The sequence below is a fragment of the Cavia porcellus genome, unplaced genomic scaffold, assembly GCF_034190915.1.
Source record: "Cavia porcellus strain 051 isolate PalLab524CR breed Dunkin Hartley unplaced genomic scaffold, mCavPor4.1 scaffold_12, whole genome shotgun sequence".
In the NCBI taxonomy this organism is placed as follows: domain Eukaryota; kingdom Metazoa; phylum Chordata; class Mammalia; order Rodentia; family Caviidae; genus Cavia; species Cavia porcellus.
In genome coordinates this window covers 27,773,405-27,790,567 of record NW_026947495.1, presented here as the reverse complement: position 1 = coordinate 27,790,567, position 17,163 = coordinate 27,773,405, and the positions used below count along the sequence as shown (strand labels likewise).

Below are 17,163 nucleotides of genomic sequence, written 5' to 3'. Positions count from 1 at the left end.
ATATTGGATAAATTCTACATTGCTTAGCTATCTGAATACAATCAAGATTAGAACCACAGTTGCTAGGGAAAATCAGATAACTAGATAACCAGATAACTAGTCACAAATACATTTTGTGCCACAAGAAAACATGGATGGACTTTATGTTTTCACTGCACAATACCAGGTGATCTCTCTATTGCTCTCAGCTCATGATAATTAAATTACAGATACTATATTTAATGAATGCTTAAAAATAGATTTCATGAACCTATGTCACTGAGTGGGCATAATTGCTGTTATGGTTTGTGTCTATATGTCCCCCCCCACACACACACAAAGTTTCATGCATTCATGGGAGCAGACTTCCAGAATTTGTGATTGATTCATGATCAGATGCTGGTATTATGGGTGTGAGTGTAGCTTGTCTACATACAATATAAAGGACAGAAAGAGTCTTCTCTCCATACTTCTCCTCTTTTGCTTGTTTCTTTTTCTGTTTTCTACCACCATGAACTTACTGCCTTTTGCCCCATGAGCTACCCTGCCTTAGACCCAGCAGATTATGGACTGAAACCTCCACAAACTGTAAGCTAAATAAACCTTTCCTTCCTTAATTTGGGGCATTGGATATTTTGTCTCAGCAGTGAGATAAAGGTAACCAAGACTATTTGCTTTAAAGCATTTAAAGCCTTAAATCACAGGCCAAGTCTGACTTGACCACAGCAGCAACAACAACAACAACAAAAAATAATCTTAACTAATGAGAGTAAATCCATGAGTCTAGCATAGGCCAATTACAGTGTTGTTGATACAAGGCATTCACACACATACCCACAAAATAACAGAATGAGTACTGTCTTACATTCCTAGAACTAGACTTCAAACTTCTGGTGACTTACAATACTAGTTTAGTGATCACAGAACATCAACATCTCTGGTTATAATTTGTGCCTTAGTAAAATTAGAATACCTGTTATAATAATAATAATCCCTCAGTTAGGCTGTTATATGAATGAAATGAACTGAAATAACTTTTTTAAGTTCTCTAAACATTTATTGAGAATATTTTTTAATATACCAGATATTCTGTCACGGCGCCAAGAATAAAACAGTGAATGAGTTCAAGTCTCTGCCCTTGAGAAGCTAAGAGTCAAACAGGAGATGCAGATGAGTGAGACAGTAATTTTAACATAATGCAGTAAAGACACAGGTAACTGAATCACAAGGTGTAATAAAAACACATAAGATGGGCATGCTATCAATTAAGATGATTTCTACAGCAGCTGATATAAACTCTGACAGAAAGTGGGTTTAACAAGAAGAAAATACACTGTAAACATAACAATAATTCAGCACTCAGATTGTTGTTTGAGAGCTCAACATGTTTTTCAGGCTTGTATTTCTGTCTCTACCCCGCTATACATAGTGAGCCACATTTCCATCCTAAAGCCACATAACCTTGCTGTATGTTCACAGCCACAAGAAAAACACCTTTCTTTTTCAAGTTCCTCTTAAGACTTATTGATTCAAGCAGATATAATGCTAAATATTGCTGCACCCAATAACCTATAGAAGAAATAGAATTACCATAGTTGACTGTGACAGCTTGTGGGGGTTATGATTATAAAATTTACCTGAGACTACAGACCAGTGTAAAAAACCCAGGGTGAGTGTGGAAGGACCATTTTCTGAAGGACACCAAGTCAAGTTTTAAAGCTTAAGAAGAATTAATCAAACTAAAAGGAGGATGAGTATCTCAGGCAGGGGGAATAACATGATTGTGACAATGGAGGTGAATTATCATAGAGCTAACAGAGGAAGAGGGAGCATTTATTATCATATTTAGATTTCTAGATGCATATAGCTAACTGAAACTTACCTACAGAGTAAAAGAATATACTCTAAGCAGTTAAAGTATATGTATATTATTTTCCCTTATATGAAGGCTAATTAATTCTCCATAGTTTGTTACTTTAGATTAGCTATGACCTAAAATATTAAATTGAAAATTCAAAAATAATTGAGTAATAAGTTTTAAATTGTGTGTTGGTATTATCAGTACTGTGAAATATCCTGCCCCCGGGGAACTACATTATACCTGCATCATGAATCCTTCCACTGTCCAGCATATGCTTGCTATACAGGCTATCTCCATGTTAGTCATTTATAATTCTACACAGCTATGAAATCAACTGTCATGGTCTCTCAGTGCTTAAGGGTTCAAGTAATTCTTGTGTAGCACCCTAACACTACACTACCATGCCTACCTCACTGAGTTCACTTCATCTCATCATGTAGCATTGTATCATTTCACATCTACACAAAAATAGTGAGTACAGTACAATAAAATAAAGTACAGCAGGGTATTTTTTGTGAAAGAAAAGGAGAGAGACCATATTCATATAACTTTTATTGTAGTAAATTGGCAAAATTGTTTTATTAAGTTATTATTGTCAATTTCTTCCTGTGCCTAACGTAAATTAAACTTTATCATAGGTATATATGTTGAAAAACAAAGTACTGGTATATACATAGGTCAATACTATCTGTAGTATTCCACATTCAGAATATATTGCCTGTTGATATCTCCTACCATATTTATTATTTTAATTTATTGAGTCAAAAGTTTTTAACTATAGTAGTCAATGAATTATCCTTAATTGATTTTGTATAGGAGAGTTGGTTTTTTCAGATTTTTTCCATTATATTTTTCTTAAAACACTCAAATAGGTATACACCACAGATATATACCCTATATACTTCTGACTGCATTTCCTTATATAGTCATATTAATGATTCCATCACTGAAAATTATTTCATTTTGTTGGAAATGTGTTTTAACACATAGTCTTTAATTTTCCTATGTCTATAAGGGTAACTTGTAGTCTTTACTAAAATAAGTTTATATAAGGGGAAAAATGGGAAATGGCATGGCAAAATCCACCAGTTAAGGGCGATAGTGTATGAAGCAGCCAAATGACAATTTAAAATGCATTTTTTAAAGGGAAAATAAGACTGCATCCCTTGACTAATGTTATATCTTATCCTTGTTATTGACACGAGAATGAGACACACAATGAATTAGGTAAAAACACAACAGTTTCACAGAGGAAGTTGAAAATAAAGGGAAGTGTGACAATCCTACACTAATTTCTATTGAAATTTTGGGTTGACCATTTATTTCATCATAGGAACTACATTTTGAAGGACACATACAATCTATGGTTCATTTCTTCTTGAGTCATATGGAATGCGTACAAAAAATCAATTATCCAATAAGAATTTCAGGACAAATAGAAAACTGAGTAAAACTTTCTGTGAGATAAACAAGCACAAAGAGAAGCAATATATTCTATTTCTAGGCTATTTCTATATATTAAAACCTTACAAAATCCGACTATATTTAGTCTGATTGGGACTTAGTGGTGGAGTAGAGATGGGAGCACAGCGTTTATTTAGGAACTTTAGCAAATTAAAAAAAAACAACAACAACAAATTTATTCTTGTTACAAGAATACATTGGAAGTAATTAAAAAATACCTCTTTATCAACAGACAACATACAGTAAACATATTTAAAACTACATTGTTGTTTTTCTCACTTCAGCATTTACAGTTTATAATCTACCCCTAAGTTTCGATCAAACATGAAGGGGGCAACCGTGATGAGCAGGAGTTTTATTTTTCTCTTTTGGACTACTTCATTAGAAACATTATATTTCAGTTTCATCTTTAATTTCACTGTAAAATATTTAAATGAAAGGGAATGGGGAATTTGGGTGCAAGAAGTCTCAGATTTAATCTCCTCTACAGTCTGATTCCTGTAGTGTAAGTATCACAGTCTGCTCTTATTGGCACTTTCAATTGCAATATCAGGTTCATTTCAAAATGTAATGCAGTGTATTTCTCATCACCCCACTTCCTTTAGTGAGGATACTGATACCAAATGACTACCAGTTGGTGGTCTGAAAAAGATAGCTTGCTGAAAATGAAAACTCTCTCCTCTAAACCTATTACTCATCTCACATTATTATGTGTCTTCTGTTTCTGCTAGGGAACACAATTGCTTCCCACCATCTGATCTTTTAGTAATCCATCTAGGTAACAATGAAGAAATAAAACAATATTTATTTACTGCTTGCTTGTGAGAAGACAGTAACATAGTTCATAGATTTCAAAGAACAACTTCCCCAGCAGGAAACAAGAAACAACAGATTACAATCAATACAATTGTTGACTCTAAGTATAAGACATGCTTTGCACTCATATAGACTGATTCTGTTACACTGTTAGATTATTTGTCTGACCACCAGGCATTTGGCCCTGAATAATATTTCTTAAACTATGTTCCCTGGACTTGCATTACTTGAATACGTGGGATCTTGTTTGAAAGACAAATGTGAGCCTAACCCAGACACCTCCGATCTTAAACTCTGAGGAGGCAGCCAGAATTTGTATTTGTACAACTTCTGGTGAGTCTGAAAATTACTTGTTTTAAAACCATCACTCTAGTTGGATATAGTGATGCATACCTGTAAACCCAGGACTTGGGAGGCTGAGGCAGGAGGATCATTGCGAGTTCAACACCAGCCTGGGCTACAAAGTGAGCTCAAGGCCAGCCTGAAATGTATAGGGAGACTGTCTCAAAAAGACAAAAAAATCAGTCTAGAAAAAAGAATATAATACAACATGTTTGCCAAACATGTCAGCCTAATTACCCTATACAATTAATCATGTAATCCAAAGAACTCTTATTTCTCTCACTGATACTTAGGACTATTCCAATAAACTCTAAAATCCACTGTAAAATTAAAATAAGAATAACCTAGTTCTGCCTCAGAAAATCCTATAGGTGGTCCATTGTTGAAAACCAAGACTTAGGAGGATGGTAAAATTACCCAGATAGCCCGAGAAACAAAAAAATGTGCATACACACACACACACACACACACACACACACACACACACACACTATATATATATATATATATATATATATATATATATATATATATATATTTCTGTTTTTAAAGGGAATACAGCAGCAGTATATTGAAGGTATTTGATATAACCAAATAACTAATAATTAAAGTTGTTTAAAATACTAAATGACCTCTCATGATCTCTTATTTCCTTCTTTAGTAGTGATTCTTTAAAAATTATTATCAAAATGGTTTTATTGATTTGGAACTTGTATCTTTTCCAGGCATGAATCTACTAGATATCTTTCCAAGCATATTTGTCACAATTTTAGCTTCACCATATGAAATTCTCCCACAAAGGTTCTTGGATAAGCAGTGGGCAAGTGAAACAGGAAAAGAAAGGAAAATAAATGTTCTGTAACTGGGGGGATTCATCTCACTGAGAGGAAACAATGTGAAACATACATCTAAATTATTTAGACCAATGAGCAAAAAGCTAGGTATTTATACCAGTTCTCAACAATGGCAGAAGCCTCCTCCCTTGATTGGCAATTCACTAGTGCAGCTCCAGTGGCCTCAGATACTCTGCAGGAAAAGAGATTCGGTTGGTGTCAGTTGCAATTTCAGAAACTGTAAATGGAAAAGGAAGGGATTTGGGGTGGAAATCTCAAAATGTGCTACAATCCACTAAGTTTGAGTATCATTAAGTGTATATCTGAATTCTAATTACTTATATAAAATGCTCATCCATATTTAGTTAACCCTCTTCCCCTTTTGAGACAGGAACTTGCTTTGTAGACCAGGTTGGTCTTGAATTCACTATGTAGTTCGTGCTACAAACTCATGGCAATCTTCCTGTCTCAGCCTCCAGGGTGCTGAGATTATAGGCATCTGTCATCATGCCCAGGCATTTATGCCTTCTTTGATCCCTCAAATACCCAGGATTGTAGTTTGATATTCTCATCATCATGCAAAGGCAGTGATTTTTTTTTCCTACTCAAATGGATAAAAAAAAAAAATAAGGCAAAAAATACTTTGTTTTTAAAGTACAAATATTATCATTTTCTAAATGCATGTCTTAATATACTGCAGACTCATTTCAAGTAAGGTACCATTACTGAAATTTAGAAAAATTTATGTTTGAAATTTGTTTTGAAATCTCAGTATTCTCAGTGGTGACTCTAACTTCATAATGTGTCTTTAATAGGTTGGTCACTGCAGGAAGATCTACTCATAATCAAAGATATGCACAATGAACAAACCCATTCCTCTTGCTTACTGAAATTCAAGAAAATAAACACTGTACTGAAGTAGAATGTTGTTTAACAGTTTGAAATAATTCCTTTTGCTTGTACAATACTTTAGGAAATTATTTGCATTGTAAAGTTCAAGTTCAAAGGTGAACATAAGAAATTTTATGCTAACAATGACTAAACCTAAATTTGTCTGTCTTCAAAATTGTGAATTTTGGTCTCACTGTTCATCACATTTTACTGGTGTTGGCATTTGCTTTCTTCAGGTGCAAAACATCTATTATAGTTTCTCTGATTACAGATGTTTGCTGTAATACATAAACATTTTTTTTCAAGGAAGCCTACTTGGTAAACTATGAAATGAAGCAGGTGCTTAGTGCCTAGGATGTGAAACATCTACGAGGCAGGCCAGAATTATTCAAGTACTATGTTGGGTCATCTGCCCATTGTGCAAAACAGACATAAAAAAATGACATACAGTAGTCTCTTGCTAGCTGCTGGGAACACTGTCCACTTCCCTGCATTGTGGAGATTTTCCTAATCTGTTCTGTGAAGATGTGTTATAGTGGTAAACTTTCATCAGTCCCCAAGGAACATGGTAACAGTGAATAGCTGTACACTGATGAATCAAAGTTTTAAATACAATGATAAACTTAATAATATATGAAGAACTATATTAAGCCTGCATTTTGTTTTTCTTTTTGGTGTTGGAGATCAAACTCATGACCTTGTACTTCAGCCTGCAATTTTGTGTCATATTCTATTTATATTTCAAATGTCTTTTTCAAAAGCAAGAAATGTATTTTTCAGTGGAACTAAGTATATGCATATATATATATATATATATATATATATATATATATATATCAGTACATGTGAACTGACCCATAGCAAACATAAGATGTCATGTAAAGTAGAAAAATCAAATCAGCTTCAACAACCAAAGACACAGCACTACTATTCTATAGCTATAGTAACTCATAGATGACTGCTTGGATTCTAGCCCAAAGTAAGTCACATTCTTAAAATAACTCACAAGGCTTACGCATATTTAAAAAAGTGTGTTTTCCAGATACTTTCTGATTTCAACGTGACATAGATTTTTTTTTAAATTTTCCCCAGCAATTGTCTCAGCAATCTTCTGGGAAAAACAAATGCCAATGGAATACTCAAAAAACAAGCAAGAGCCATATAAGAGTGACTGATCATGCTTATGTGAAATTTCTTGGTTTCACCTTTGAATGATACGTTCATGCTTTGTAAGAATGTTGAATGTTTCTTTATGTATATCATTATATCCAGAGAAAAGAAAGAAACTGCAAAATGAAGACAAACCAAGTTACATTTTCAAATTCTAGCAGGCCTGAATCTGACTACAATGACTACAATGTACTGAGTTTATTTTAATCCAAATATAAAACTAGTTCTTTTGGTCTCACCCACTTTGCTCTCAATAAATTTTGAAACAAGGAATCTATGAAACAATTGATACAATCAGAATGATGAAAAGAAAACTATCAAATATTACAAGCAAAAAAACATCTAAAGACTATGTTCAAGCTTTCTTTTTTTTTTTTTTTCTCTCCATTTGAATGAGTGTCAGATGTAAAGCAAATTGTTGTAGCTATGCAAAACCCCAATAATATCTGGAGCACAAGACAGGAGCACTTCTCTGGCAAACCACCATCATCAATCACCCAAAATCACACAGAAACTAAATAACAAAAGTAAAGCCATACTGCAGTTTTAGATTCTCACTGGACATAAGACTGCTTCAGCTATGAAAGGTCAGCATATTCCCATCCTCATGTCTGTTGCTGTCATCCCACAGTGAGGATGTTTGTCTAGACATTTAAAAACCGCAGACTTCATGGAGCTAATATGAGCCAGCATTAATTCTTAGTTCTCTCCGTGGACATTGAGAATATAGGTCAAAATTTGAAAATTTTACAGTCCTTTTGCAGGAATAAGCAATGAAGCTCTAAAATTGCTGTAACATGGTAGAGTTATTACCTTCACAGCCGCTGAAGAAGGTACAAGTATCTCTGGTGACAGAAATCCCTAGTTATAAGGACATATGATAGCATTCTAATACCTGGCATGAGACGACAAAGCATGGTCGCTGTCACTGGCTCTGAACCAAACCAGTGCAATTTCTGTTTCTTCCACTAAAGAATAGAATGAAGAAGTAAGTAATGCTTATTCTAATTCTCATTGTGATTGTCACTTTATAAAAGAATACTGTTCACCAGATATGGTTGCACTTCCCTGTAATAACAGTACTCTGGAAGGTTGAGACAGAAAATTTGACAGTGTAAGACCTTTGTGAGATTGTTTTGGCTCATTGTAGGTTAATGTAAAGACCCTGGATTCTGGGTTTAATACTCAGTAATGCAAATAAATAAATAAATAAATAAATGAAACAAACACTTTGGATAATCTCTACAAGGTAAATGTGCATTATAAACAAAATAAGATTATAGCCTATTTTGAAAGGTTATATGCCAGACACAACACTGATAAACTTATGTAACTAATTTAGCTCTCAATTTTTTATTAAAAAAAAGATTAAGATAAAAGAGGACATAACAACACAGGTCAGAACAGAACAATTTAAGCAACATAGTGTTTCACCACAAGACAACCCAACATAACAGTAGCTACCATATTGTCTCTCGCCTTGAAATATTTGAGTATACCTTCATATACTATAGTATCAAACATAAAGAGACATTGTTTGTTTTCTGTTAGTTGGTTCTGAACACCCTCTAATTCTCTTGAATGGTTTTAACTCACAATCTTGACAATAAGAGGTAGTTCCTATTATCCTCTTTGACTGTTAAAGGATAAGATGTTTGCACAAATTAAATAATGTCCCTAAGACTATATAGCCAGTAAATTTTAAATTTATATTCTAAGTTGTGTGACTCTCTTGGTCCGATTTCAAACCTCTACACCTTATTTCTAACTCCACAATCAACAGAATACTTCTGTGACCTGTGCAATTTTTCTTCATACTAAGAAATTTTGCAACAGTGTGTGGATGACTGCAATTCAACTCAATTGTCATATTGCTTTGCTTGTGGATAGTATCAAACCCAAGTTAGGGGCCCAATCCCTGAAGACTCAGATTTTCAGATGATAATCATAAACTTTACGCTGTCACCTGTGCTTCTGACAAATCAGTTATAAATTAGGATTCTTATAAAACCTTATGTTATGCAGTTTCTCGAGATGGCTCATAGAACTCAGGAAAATATTTCATTTCTATTTACATGCTTGTTATAAAGGATGTTACACAGGACACAGGCTACTAGTCAAATGGATAAGATGCATAAGGCAAGGTGGAGAGGAGGAGTGAGGATATTCCACTCCCTCTCTGAGCATACAACCTTCTCTATTACTCTATCTGTTCAGCAATTTGGAACACCTTTGAGCCCCATGATTCAGAGATCTTTATAGAAGCTTCAGCACATAAGTATGATTGATTTTTAACTTCATGTTCTTCCCTTCCCACCTCTCAATGGATGTAAGCAAAGGCCGAAAGTTTCAAGCTTTTAGTCATGGTTTGGTCTTTGTGATAACTATGCTCCATGAAGGATCCAAAGACAGTCAGTTAATCAGAACAAAAGACATGCTTTATACCTAAGAAAATTCCAAGGCACTGTGGAGCTTGTGTCCCAAGTCAGGATCAAATACCAAATATCTGAAGAGAAGATTCTCCTCATACCCCCAAACATCAGGAAATTACAAGGATTTTACAATCATTGTGCCAAGAAATCAGAATGAAAAGTAAATACACAAACATTTCACAATCATTGTGCCAAGAAATCAGAATGAAAGCCAAATACACAATATAATAAAAGTGCTTTTATTTGCCTGTGTTAATAAATTATGCAGGCTGGATATGATGGCATACACCTATGATTTCAGCACTCAGCAGGCTGAGGCAGAGAGGATCACCATGAATTCACTGAGGCCAGTCTAGGCTACATACTTAGATTATGGCCTGGATGAACAATATAGCTAGGCATTGTCTCAAATAAATACATAATAAATAAATAAGTAAAGCATGTGTTATCACATCAAAACATTGCTTGGTAATATTAGAAATATTCACTATGAGTTTTAATCATTTACTTCTCTCTTCTAGTATGGCCCTCTATTTAATTATACAACCATCTTGTTTCTAAAGGTAACCAGTTAATCACTTGATAAAAATTTATATTTTTCTAATGATGATCATGATTTAAGATAAAGAAAGAAAAAAAAATGAAGGAATTGAGAATGAGAGAAGGAGAGAGGGAAAGAAAGGGGAAAAACAGGAAGGAGTTACTTTACTGAGTGTCAACCTATGTGATGCTAATATCCATCCTGAATACACTTTGCAGTTTCCTTCTGCTCAATGGATTGTTTAGCACCGTAAGTCAAAACATTTCATCCCACACACACACCGAGAGTATTATAAATGGGACTTCTCATGGCAGAACTGATTAGTAGATATGCTCAATCTTCTGCCAAGAGATCGAATTCTTTTCAATTTCTAGGAGAAAGATTTTAAATGTCACTTTTCTCATTGCCATGTACTGTGCATGTTTTTTAAATCAACCTTCATTTCCAGCAACCAATGTGTAAGAAACTCAGTGATCAAGGAAAGACATCATTGTTAAGGGTTTGTAAACCTTGACAACTTGTATTTAAAAATGGTTCTTTGGAAATGTTAGCATTGTATTCTAGTTTAACATTATAAAAATGAAAATATTTCATTTAGTTTTTTTTTTCCTTTTTAACCTTAGTATCTTTAAAAGTAGTATTTGTTAATAATTTATAAGTGCATGTGATACAGGGACTCCAAACAAATAAAATTTATTTTATATTGATCAATTCAAGATTATTCAGGAAATTTATGTCTGTTTGTCTTGACAAATTAAAAAGAATCCAGCAAAATCTCTAGGTTCAGTGCATTGCATTTAGGGAATACTCACAGTATGTGGTCCCATATGAAGTGATCTAGGGTCATTCTGTGCCATGTGCCCCTTGGCTGATTGTAACTATTCACGGACAGGAAAGCCAGTAACTCTCTCCTTCTAGAAAATGACCCTAGGGGAGTGACAATGTGTCTCAGGGCCAATACAATGTACATCTCTAGTATGTTGGTGGGTCATACCTTTCTCATCCTGACAGACAGCCTTCAGGATGCGATGTCCCATGCCACATTTCCCATGATCAGGGATACAGATTCCTTCTGATGCTGACCATCTATAGCACATCGGATCCTCACAAGGAACAGATTCCACCAAATGAGGGCAATGACCCACAGGCCCTGTGGATTCCATCAGGATGTGACGCTGTCTCATTCTAAATCCTAAAAATAAGACAAAACAAAAGTTTCACAGGATTCCACTTTTATCCAGCAAAGGCAAGGAACCAGCGGCTAGGTGAGATATAAAACTTCTTATGAATACTCACACCTCCAAAGCATATGCTATCTTGATTTGTTTTAGTCTATGAAAAGTAGAAAGGAAAAAAGAAACTTGAAAAGAATGACAACAAAAACTCGTGTTTCCTAAGAGATTTCAACCTAGAAGTTGGAGAGTCCAAATATAATTAAATGAAATGTGAAACAGTATATAACCAATGGTATGAACAAACCAGTAAAATAAAAGAAGATTCAGAAAAAATGACCTTACACAGAAAAATCAACCTTACACAGAAAAATCCACATTGTATTTTTGTTGGGGGTTTTTGTTTGTTTGTTTGTTTTGCTTCAGTTTTTGTTGTTGTTTGTTTATTTGTTTGTTTTCTGTCTTTTTTGAGACAAGGTCTTGTGATGCTGTTCAGGTTGGCTTTGAACTTACTTTGTAACCCAGGTTAGCCTCACACTATCAGCAATCCTCATGCTTCAACCCCTCAAATGCTGGGTTTACAGGTGTATATCACCACACCTAGCTTTGCTGTTGTTTTTGACAGTCTTATTCTGTGTTAAGTTGAAATATATCTACAGTTTGACCTATTCCTACTTCCTAACCATTCAGAGCTACCTCCTTTGAAATGCTTCAGTGTTATCTACATTAGCCTGCTACGTAAGGCAGTATCTCTTTAGATTACACTTTCTAACCTGACTGAACTATTATTAATTTTTAAAAACAATCTACAATGGGACAAAGGAAAGTTTCTACAACTCAGAGAACTATGGGCCTTTGCAGTCAGAAACTCAACATCAATAGAAGTGAAGCAGTTGTACATTGAGGGAAATGAATCAATCATGAAAATATGGACAGAGACAGGGATTTCTAGAAAATGCAGGATGTAGGTTTGTTCTAAAAAGCCTGGCTATTATTCGGGTCTTTTTCACTGTTCTCATGGGAATGTGGATCCTCTTTTAACAGAGCTTTTGATTTTGTCCAAGATACCAGAGATCCACGTTTTATTACTAAACAGAACTTGTCTGTTTCTAATTTGTACAATTAACTTACATATGAAAAACCAAAGTGACCTTAAAAAAGTAAAAAAAAAAAAAAATAACTGAGAACCACATAAAATCCTTCAGTTTTGATTTTTAATTTTCTCATAATATTCTGTCACTTCTAAAAGCTATGTATAGTTTTCACTTTTCCCAACTTTCTATTGTTTATCCCCCAAATTCAAACAATTTGATTCATTTAATTTCTATTTTTTAAACAAATTTGATCTAAGGGGCTGGGGATTTAGCTCAGTGGCATACGTGCCTGCCTTGCAAGCAGGCAGTCGTGAGTTCGATCCCCAGTACTGGTAAAAACGAAAAAGACAAAAAGAAAAAAAAATGATCTATACATAAATAACATTATAAGGAGCTATCATCAATTATTAGAGTAGGTAAAGAAAATAAATATATCAGGAATATAGAGAGCATTCAATTCATAAAGTGAGAGTAGAATATATTATCACCCATTCCACAAGTGAAGGAGACGAAAAAGTAAATGAGCATTAGTGGTAACAAAGCCAAGCTCATCTCTCCCAATGTTGTCATACTATTAGAGAAATTACAAAGCTCACAGTGAACAGGAGAAACACCAGACGCCATTATATAACAGGCATATGGTTTCAGGACACAAGAAGGAGCTAAGCTTGCTTGGAATAAGACAGAGCTGGGAACAAATTATAGATAAAGCCAAAAGTATTTCATTTGAGTTTTCATGATCCAGCATAACCCAGAGCCTCTCCTTCAAACACTCTTAGATTCCTACTTGAAGGATCAATATATACCTATATATTGGCTCATCAGCAAAATATGATTGCATTTTCATTGTATTGTATTAAAAAAGTTCAGTTCAAAACAAATTGAAAAAATAAAAAAAGGTAGCTAATTCACTGCTTCATATCTCAAAGTTCACACTATTAAGTAGCCAAAGTAGAACATACAGAAGGGCTGAGTCACCTTATTCCCCCCTCAGAAGAGGTACAGGGTCCTACTGGCCTCTGAACAAATCCAATGAATGTAAAAGCACCGTGACCTCTAAGCTCTTGTTGCCACACAACTTAATGACCTCTATTTTCACACATAACACTGAGCATTGCTTATGTATTGTCTCATAGTTCTGCTTGTTTAGTTTTTCTTTGAGCAAGGTATAGCTTAGGACCTCATGATTTACATTGCTTGACAACCAGCTCAGAGTTGAGCACAGAAACTTAGCAATGTCTACTGAGGGAATCCGGGCATCCTATTCCTGGAATGGCATGTCATCAAAGGGCATGTGCAGTTTCCTCTATAAATCACGCTGCATTCACCCTGCCATAAATCTATAGATTACATCTCCTCCTCAGTTAATAAATTCTTTCGGTTTTTCATTTGCATTGCCCTTGTCCTGCCTCTAAGTAGGATCAAATCATAGCACAAGCTCAGCATAAAACAAAAACCTTGGGTTCTCTTTTTAGTACTCAACCTTAATCACATATTGGTATTCAAGCCTACAATAGATATCAGGCTTTCATGGGTTTTCTTTTCTCAGAGATATACAGCAAATTCAACCATGGCTGAGCCAGGAATCTACTCCCTTCGTTTACTGATTACACTTTTAATAAGTGTCATTCAACAAATAATAACTACCACATATAGACCACTGTCCTATAGTGTGGGAGCCAAAGGAAGGAGATGAAAACATACATCTATTCTTCACAAAGCATATAATCCAGCGAGGGAAAAATGTAGACCTATTAAGAATTTACCCCATAAAGGAACAGCCACTTTACATTTATTACTTTCACATAGTAAGTCCTTGAAATGATTTTATAAGTTACATTTCCATTTTCCATATGAAAAAACTGGGGCTACGCTGTGCTTTATCACTTCTCCAAAGATGCATCATTGATGACACACTGGGTATGACACACAGCAGTGGTGCTTCTTATAATACAGGTTTGGAGCCAGCTCCCACATAGGCTGTGTTCTAGCATTTCTTTCATAAAGTGAATCCAAAAGCTCCACAAGCTGACAGACTGGTTAATGGAGAACTGAGTGCCTAGTGGGAGTTATAATAATCACTTCTTGACTTCACCTTTAGTGAAACTAATGTCCATATGGATTTATTTCTCTTTATGACTCCAAAATTTGTGATTTAGGATATAATTCTACCAGAGATAACTAGAAAGCAGTGAATAATGGTTTGGGGAGAGAAAAGGGAAAATGAACAGATGGCAGGAAAGGGGTCAATGTTTTTTAAATGATGCCATGGATGAATTAAAGGAGGCTTGAGAGAGAGTATCCAGGTCTGAGGATCTTACTGCTGCTGTGTTACTGGACTAGAAATGTTGATGGGAGCTTCTAAAAGGCTTCTCCACTGTCTCTGCACTGACTATAAGTGGACGGGCTTGAAAAAACAACCAGCAGATTAAAGAAAGATGGGAGAAGCTTATTCCATCCTAAGCATTCTATTTGCTCTTAATCTTTGGAGGCTCTGGATGTTCGATAACAATTCTGAGTCAAAGAATCTGAGCAGATTGAATGTTTGATTTCAGCTTTTTAGATACCAACCACCTTTCCTGTAGGGTAGCATCATACTGTGTCATTAGTTACTATCCTGTTGTGAGCATAGACAATAAGAATCATTGTGTGATGTTAGCATGAAAATTTTCAAAGCTTAGTGTAAGAAGTAGGCCCAGTCTGCCACCAGCTCCAACATGCACCAACACAGAAAAAAAAAATATTTTCTCTTAGTATGCATATTACTTGTGGTAATGTTGAATAATTCCATAAGCTTCTCAACAAAGGTGGAGTTTAGCAGGTAAGGATAGAAAATAGAAATTTTCAACATACTATCATATAAGATCTAGGACATATGAGTATTTTCTCACTTTAGCATTATCAAAATTAATTCATTTCAAATTATAAAGGTCCCACAAAAGCTCGTGTTTTAAAAGCTTGCTCTCTAATGCAACTTTGTAAAGAGGCAAGAGTTTTGAAGGTGACTAAATCATGAAATCTCTTTGTGTAGGCACCTAGTGGAAGTATGGGGTCATCAGGGTGAATCCTTGGAGCCTATAACTGGACCCAGCTCCCTCTCCTTGCTTGTAGGCCTGCATGAGGGAAGTATCTTAGCTCCATATGATCTTACTTTGATATTCTGCCGTGGGCCAACAGCAATGGAGTTGGCCAGGACTCCAGTTTCTGAAACTATAAGTCAAAACAAGTTTCTCCTCCTTTGAGTTAATTTTCTCGGGCATTTTGTCACAAACAATGGAAAGCTGAGTAACTTAGATGGAATCTCTCAAATTCTATCACATAGTGCAGCAGCTAATGTGATACCATACTAGAGAACCTCTATAAATTCCTTTTTGAATTTATCACCTTTCTAGAATTTGTTTAAAAGGGGCAAGTGCTTTTGATAAATCTATGCTGAAGTATCAATAATTTTTAATGCAGCACATCTATGTACAGAATTTATCCATCAGCATTTTCTAAGCTAATTCTCTTCCATATTTCTCTAATTACACCCCTCTGGGAATATCTCAGACAATAATAAATGATAAAACCTAAGCCAATTCAAATTCCTCTGAAAGGTGCCCTAGCTTCATTTAACAAGCGACAATCTGCCAAGCACTGTTCCTCTTGTCGGCCTGTCATGGATGTGATGGGAGGGTGCAAAGCCTGTGAATGCTGACTGATTTCCTAATGTACTCTGAGTAAGCAACAGCCACAAACCTGAGATGATGGTTGACTGAAGGATGTTTAAGAATAATAGTCATAGAGAGATAATTGCTATTATAACTAATTTCTTCTATTAGGTAATAGAAGAAATACAGAATAGAAGACCTACAGCTTTCCATCTCTCTGTCTGTCTCTAACTCTGTCTCTATCTCTATCTCTCTCTCTCTCTCTCTCTCTCTCTCTCTCTCTATATATATATATATATATATATATATATATATGTGCATGTGTGTTGTGCATGTGTGTGTCCTTTTGTATCTTTCACACACACACACACACACACACACACACACACACACACACTTGCAATAGTATAAAATATCTAGGGCTTCCTGCCTGTCTTAGATTACTTTACTAGTGGGTTCACTGTACTTCTCTAGAGAAGAGAATTCAAATGTGAAACTAAACACTATATTGATGTTCCTAGTCTTGCAATGTTTAATGTATTAGCCTGTGAACCCCACTGTTAGTGGAATTCTAAACTATATTTAGCTTGTACCACTCAGTGATTCTGGCAAAACCCAAGGCAGTGTCATGGGCAGAAACAGAGAGTGAGGAGGTCTTAGACCTCATGCTCATAAGTCAGTAGAAATAACAAGATTACTTACCATCTTCATAACATGCTCAGACTCCTTGTAGGCAGAGAATTATTTCTCTAGAGGGAAACCTCTTTTATTAGTCCCAAGAGAGATTATAAGCAAGTGATGCTTCCAGGTGTAACAAGACCTTAAAAACTAAAATCCTCTCTGCTTTAGGGAAGCATTTTAAAAGAAGAAACTCCTAGACCTGAATAATAATCATCTTACTTTTTCTTGCTGGTACAA

The 17,163-nt window shown here is 35.1% G+C and overlaps 1 protein-coding gene across 1 annotated transcript in view; it reads right to left on the bottom strand.

The window, feature by feature from the left end:
* Positions 1-17,163, bottom strand: part of Thsd7b (thrombospondin type 1 domain containing 7B) — an 823,364-nt gene that overhangs the window by 429,427 nt on the left and 376,774 nt on the right. The window contains exon 7 of the mRNA XM_063259013.1: positions 11,324-11,521. Coding sequence (XP_063115083.1) covers positions 11,324-11,521 — 198 coding nt within the window. The remainder of the gene's footprint in view (positions 1-11,323; positions 11,522-17,163) is intronic.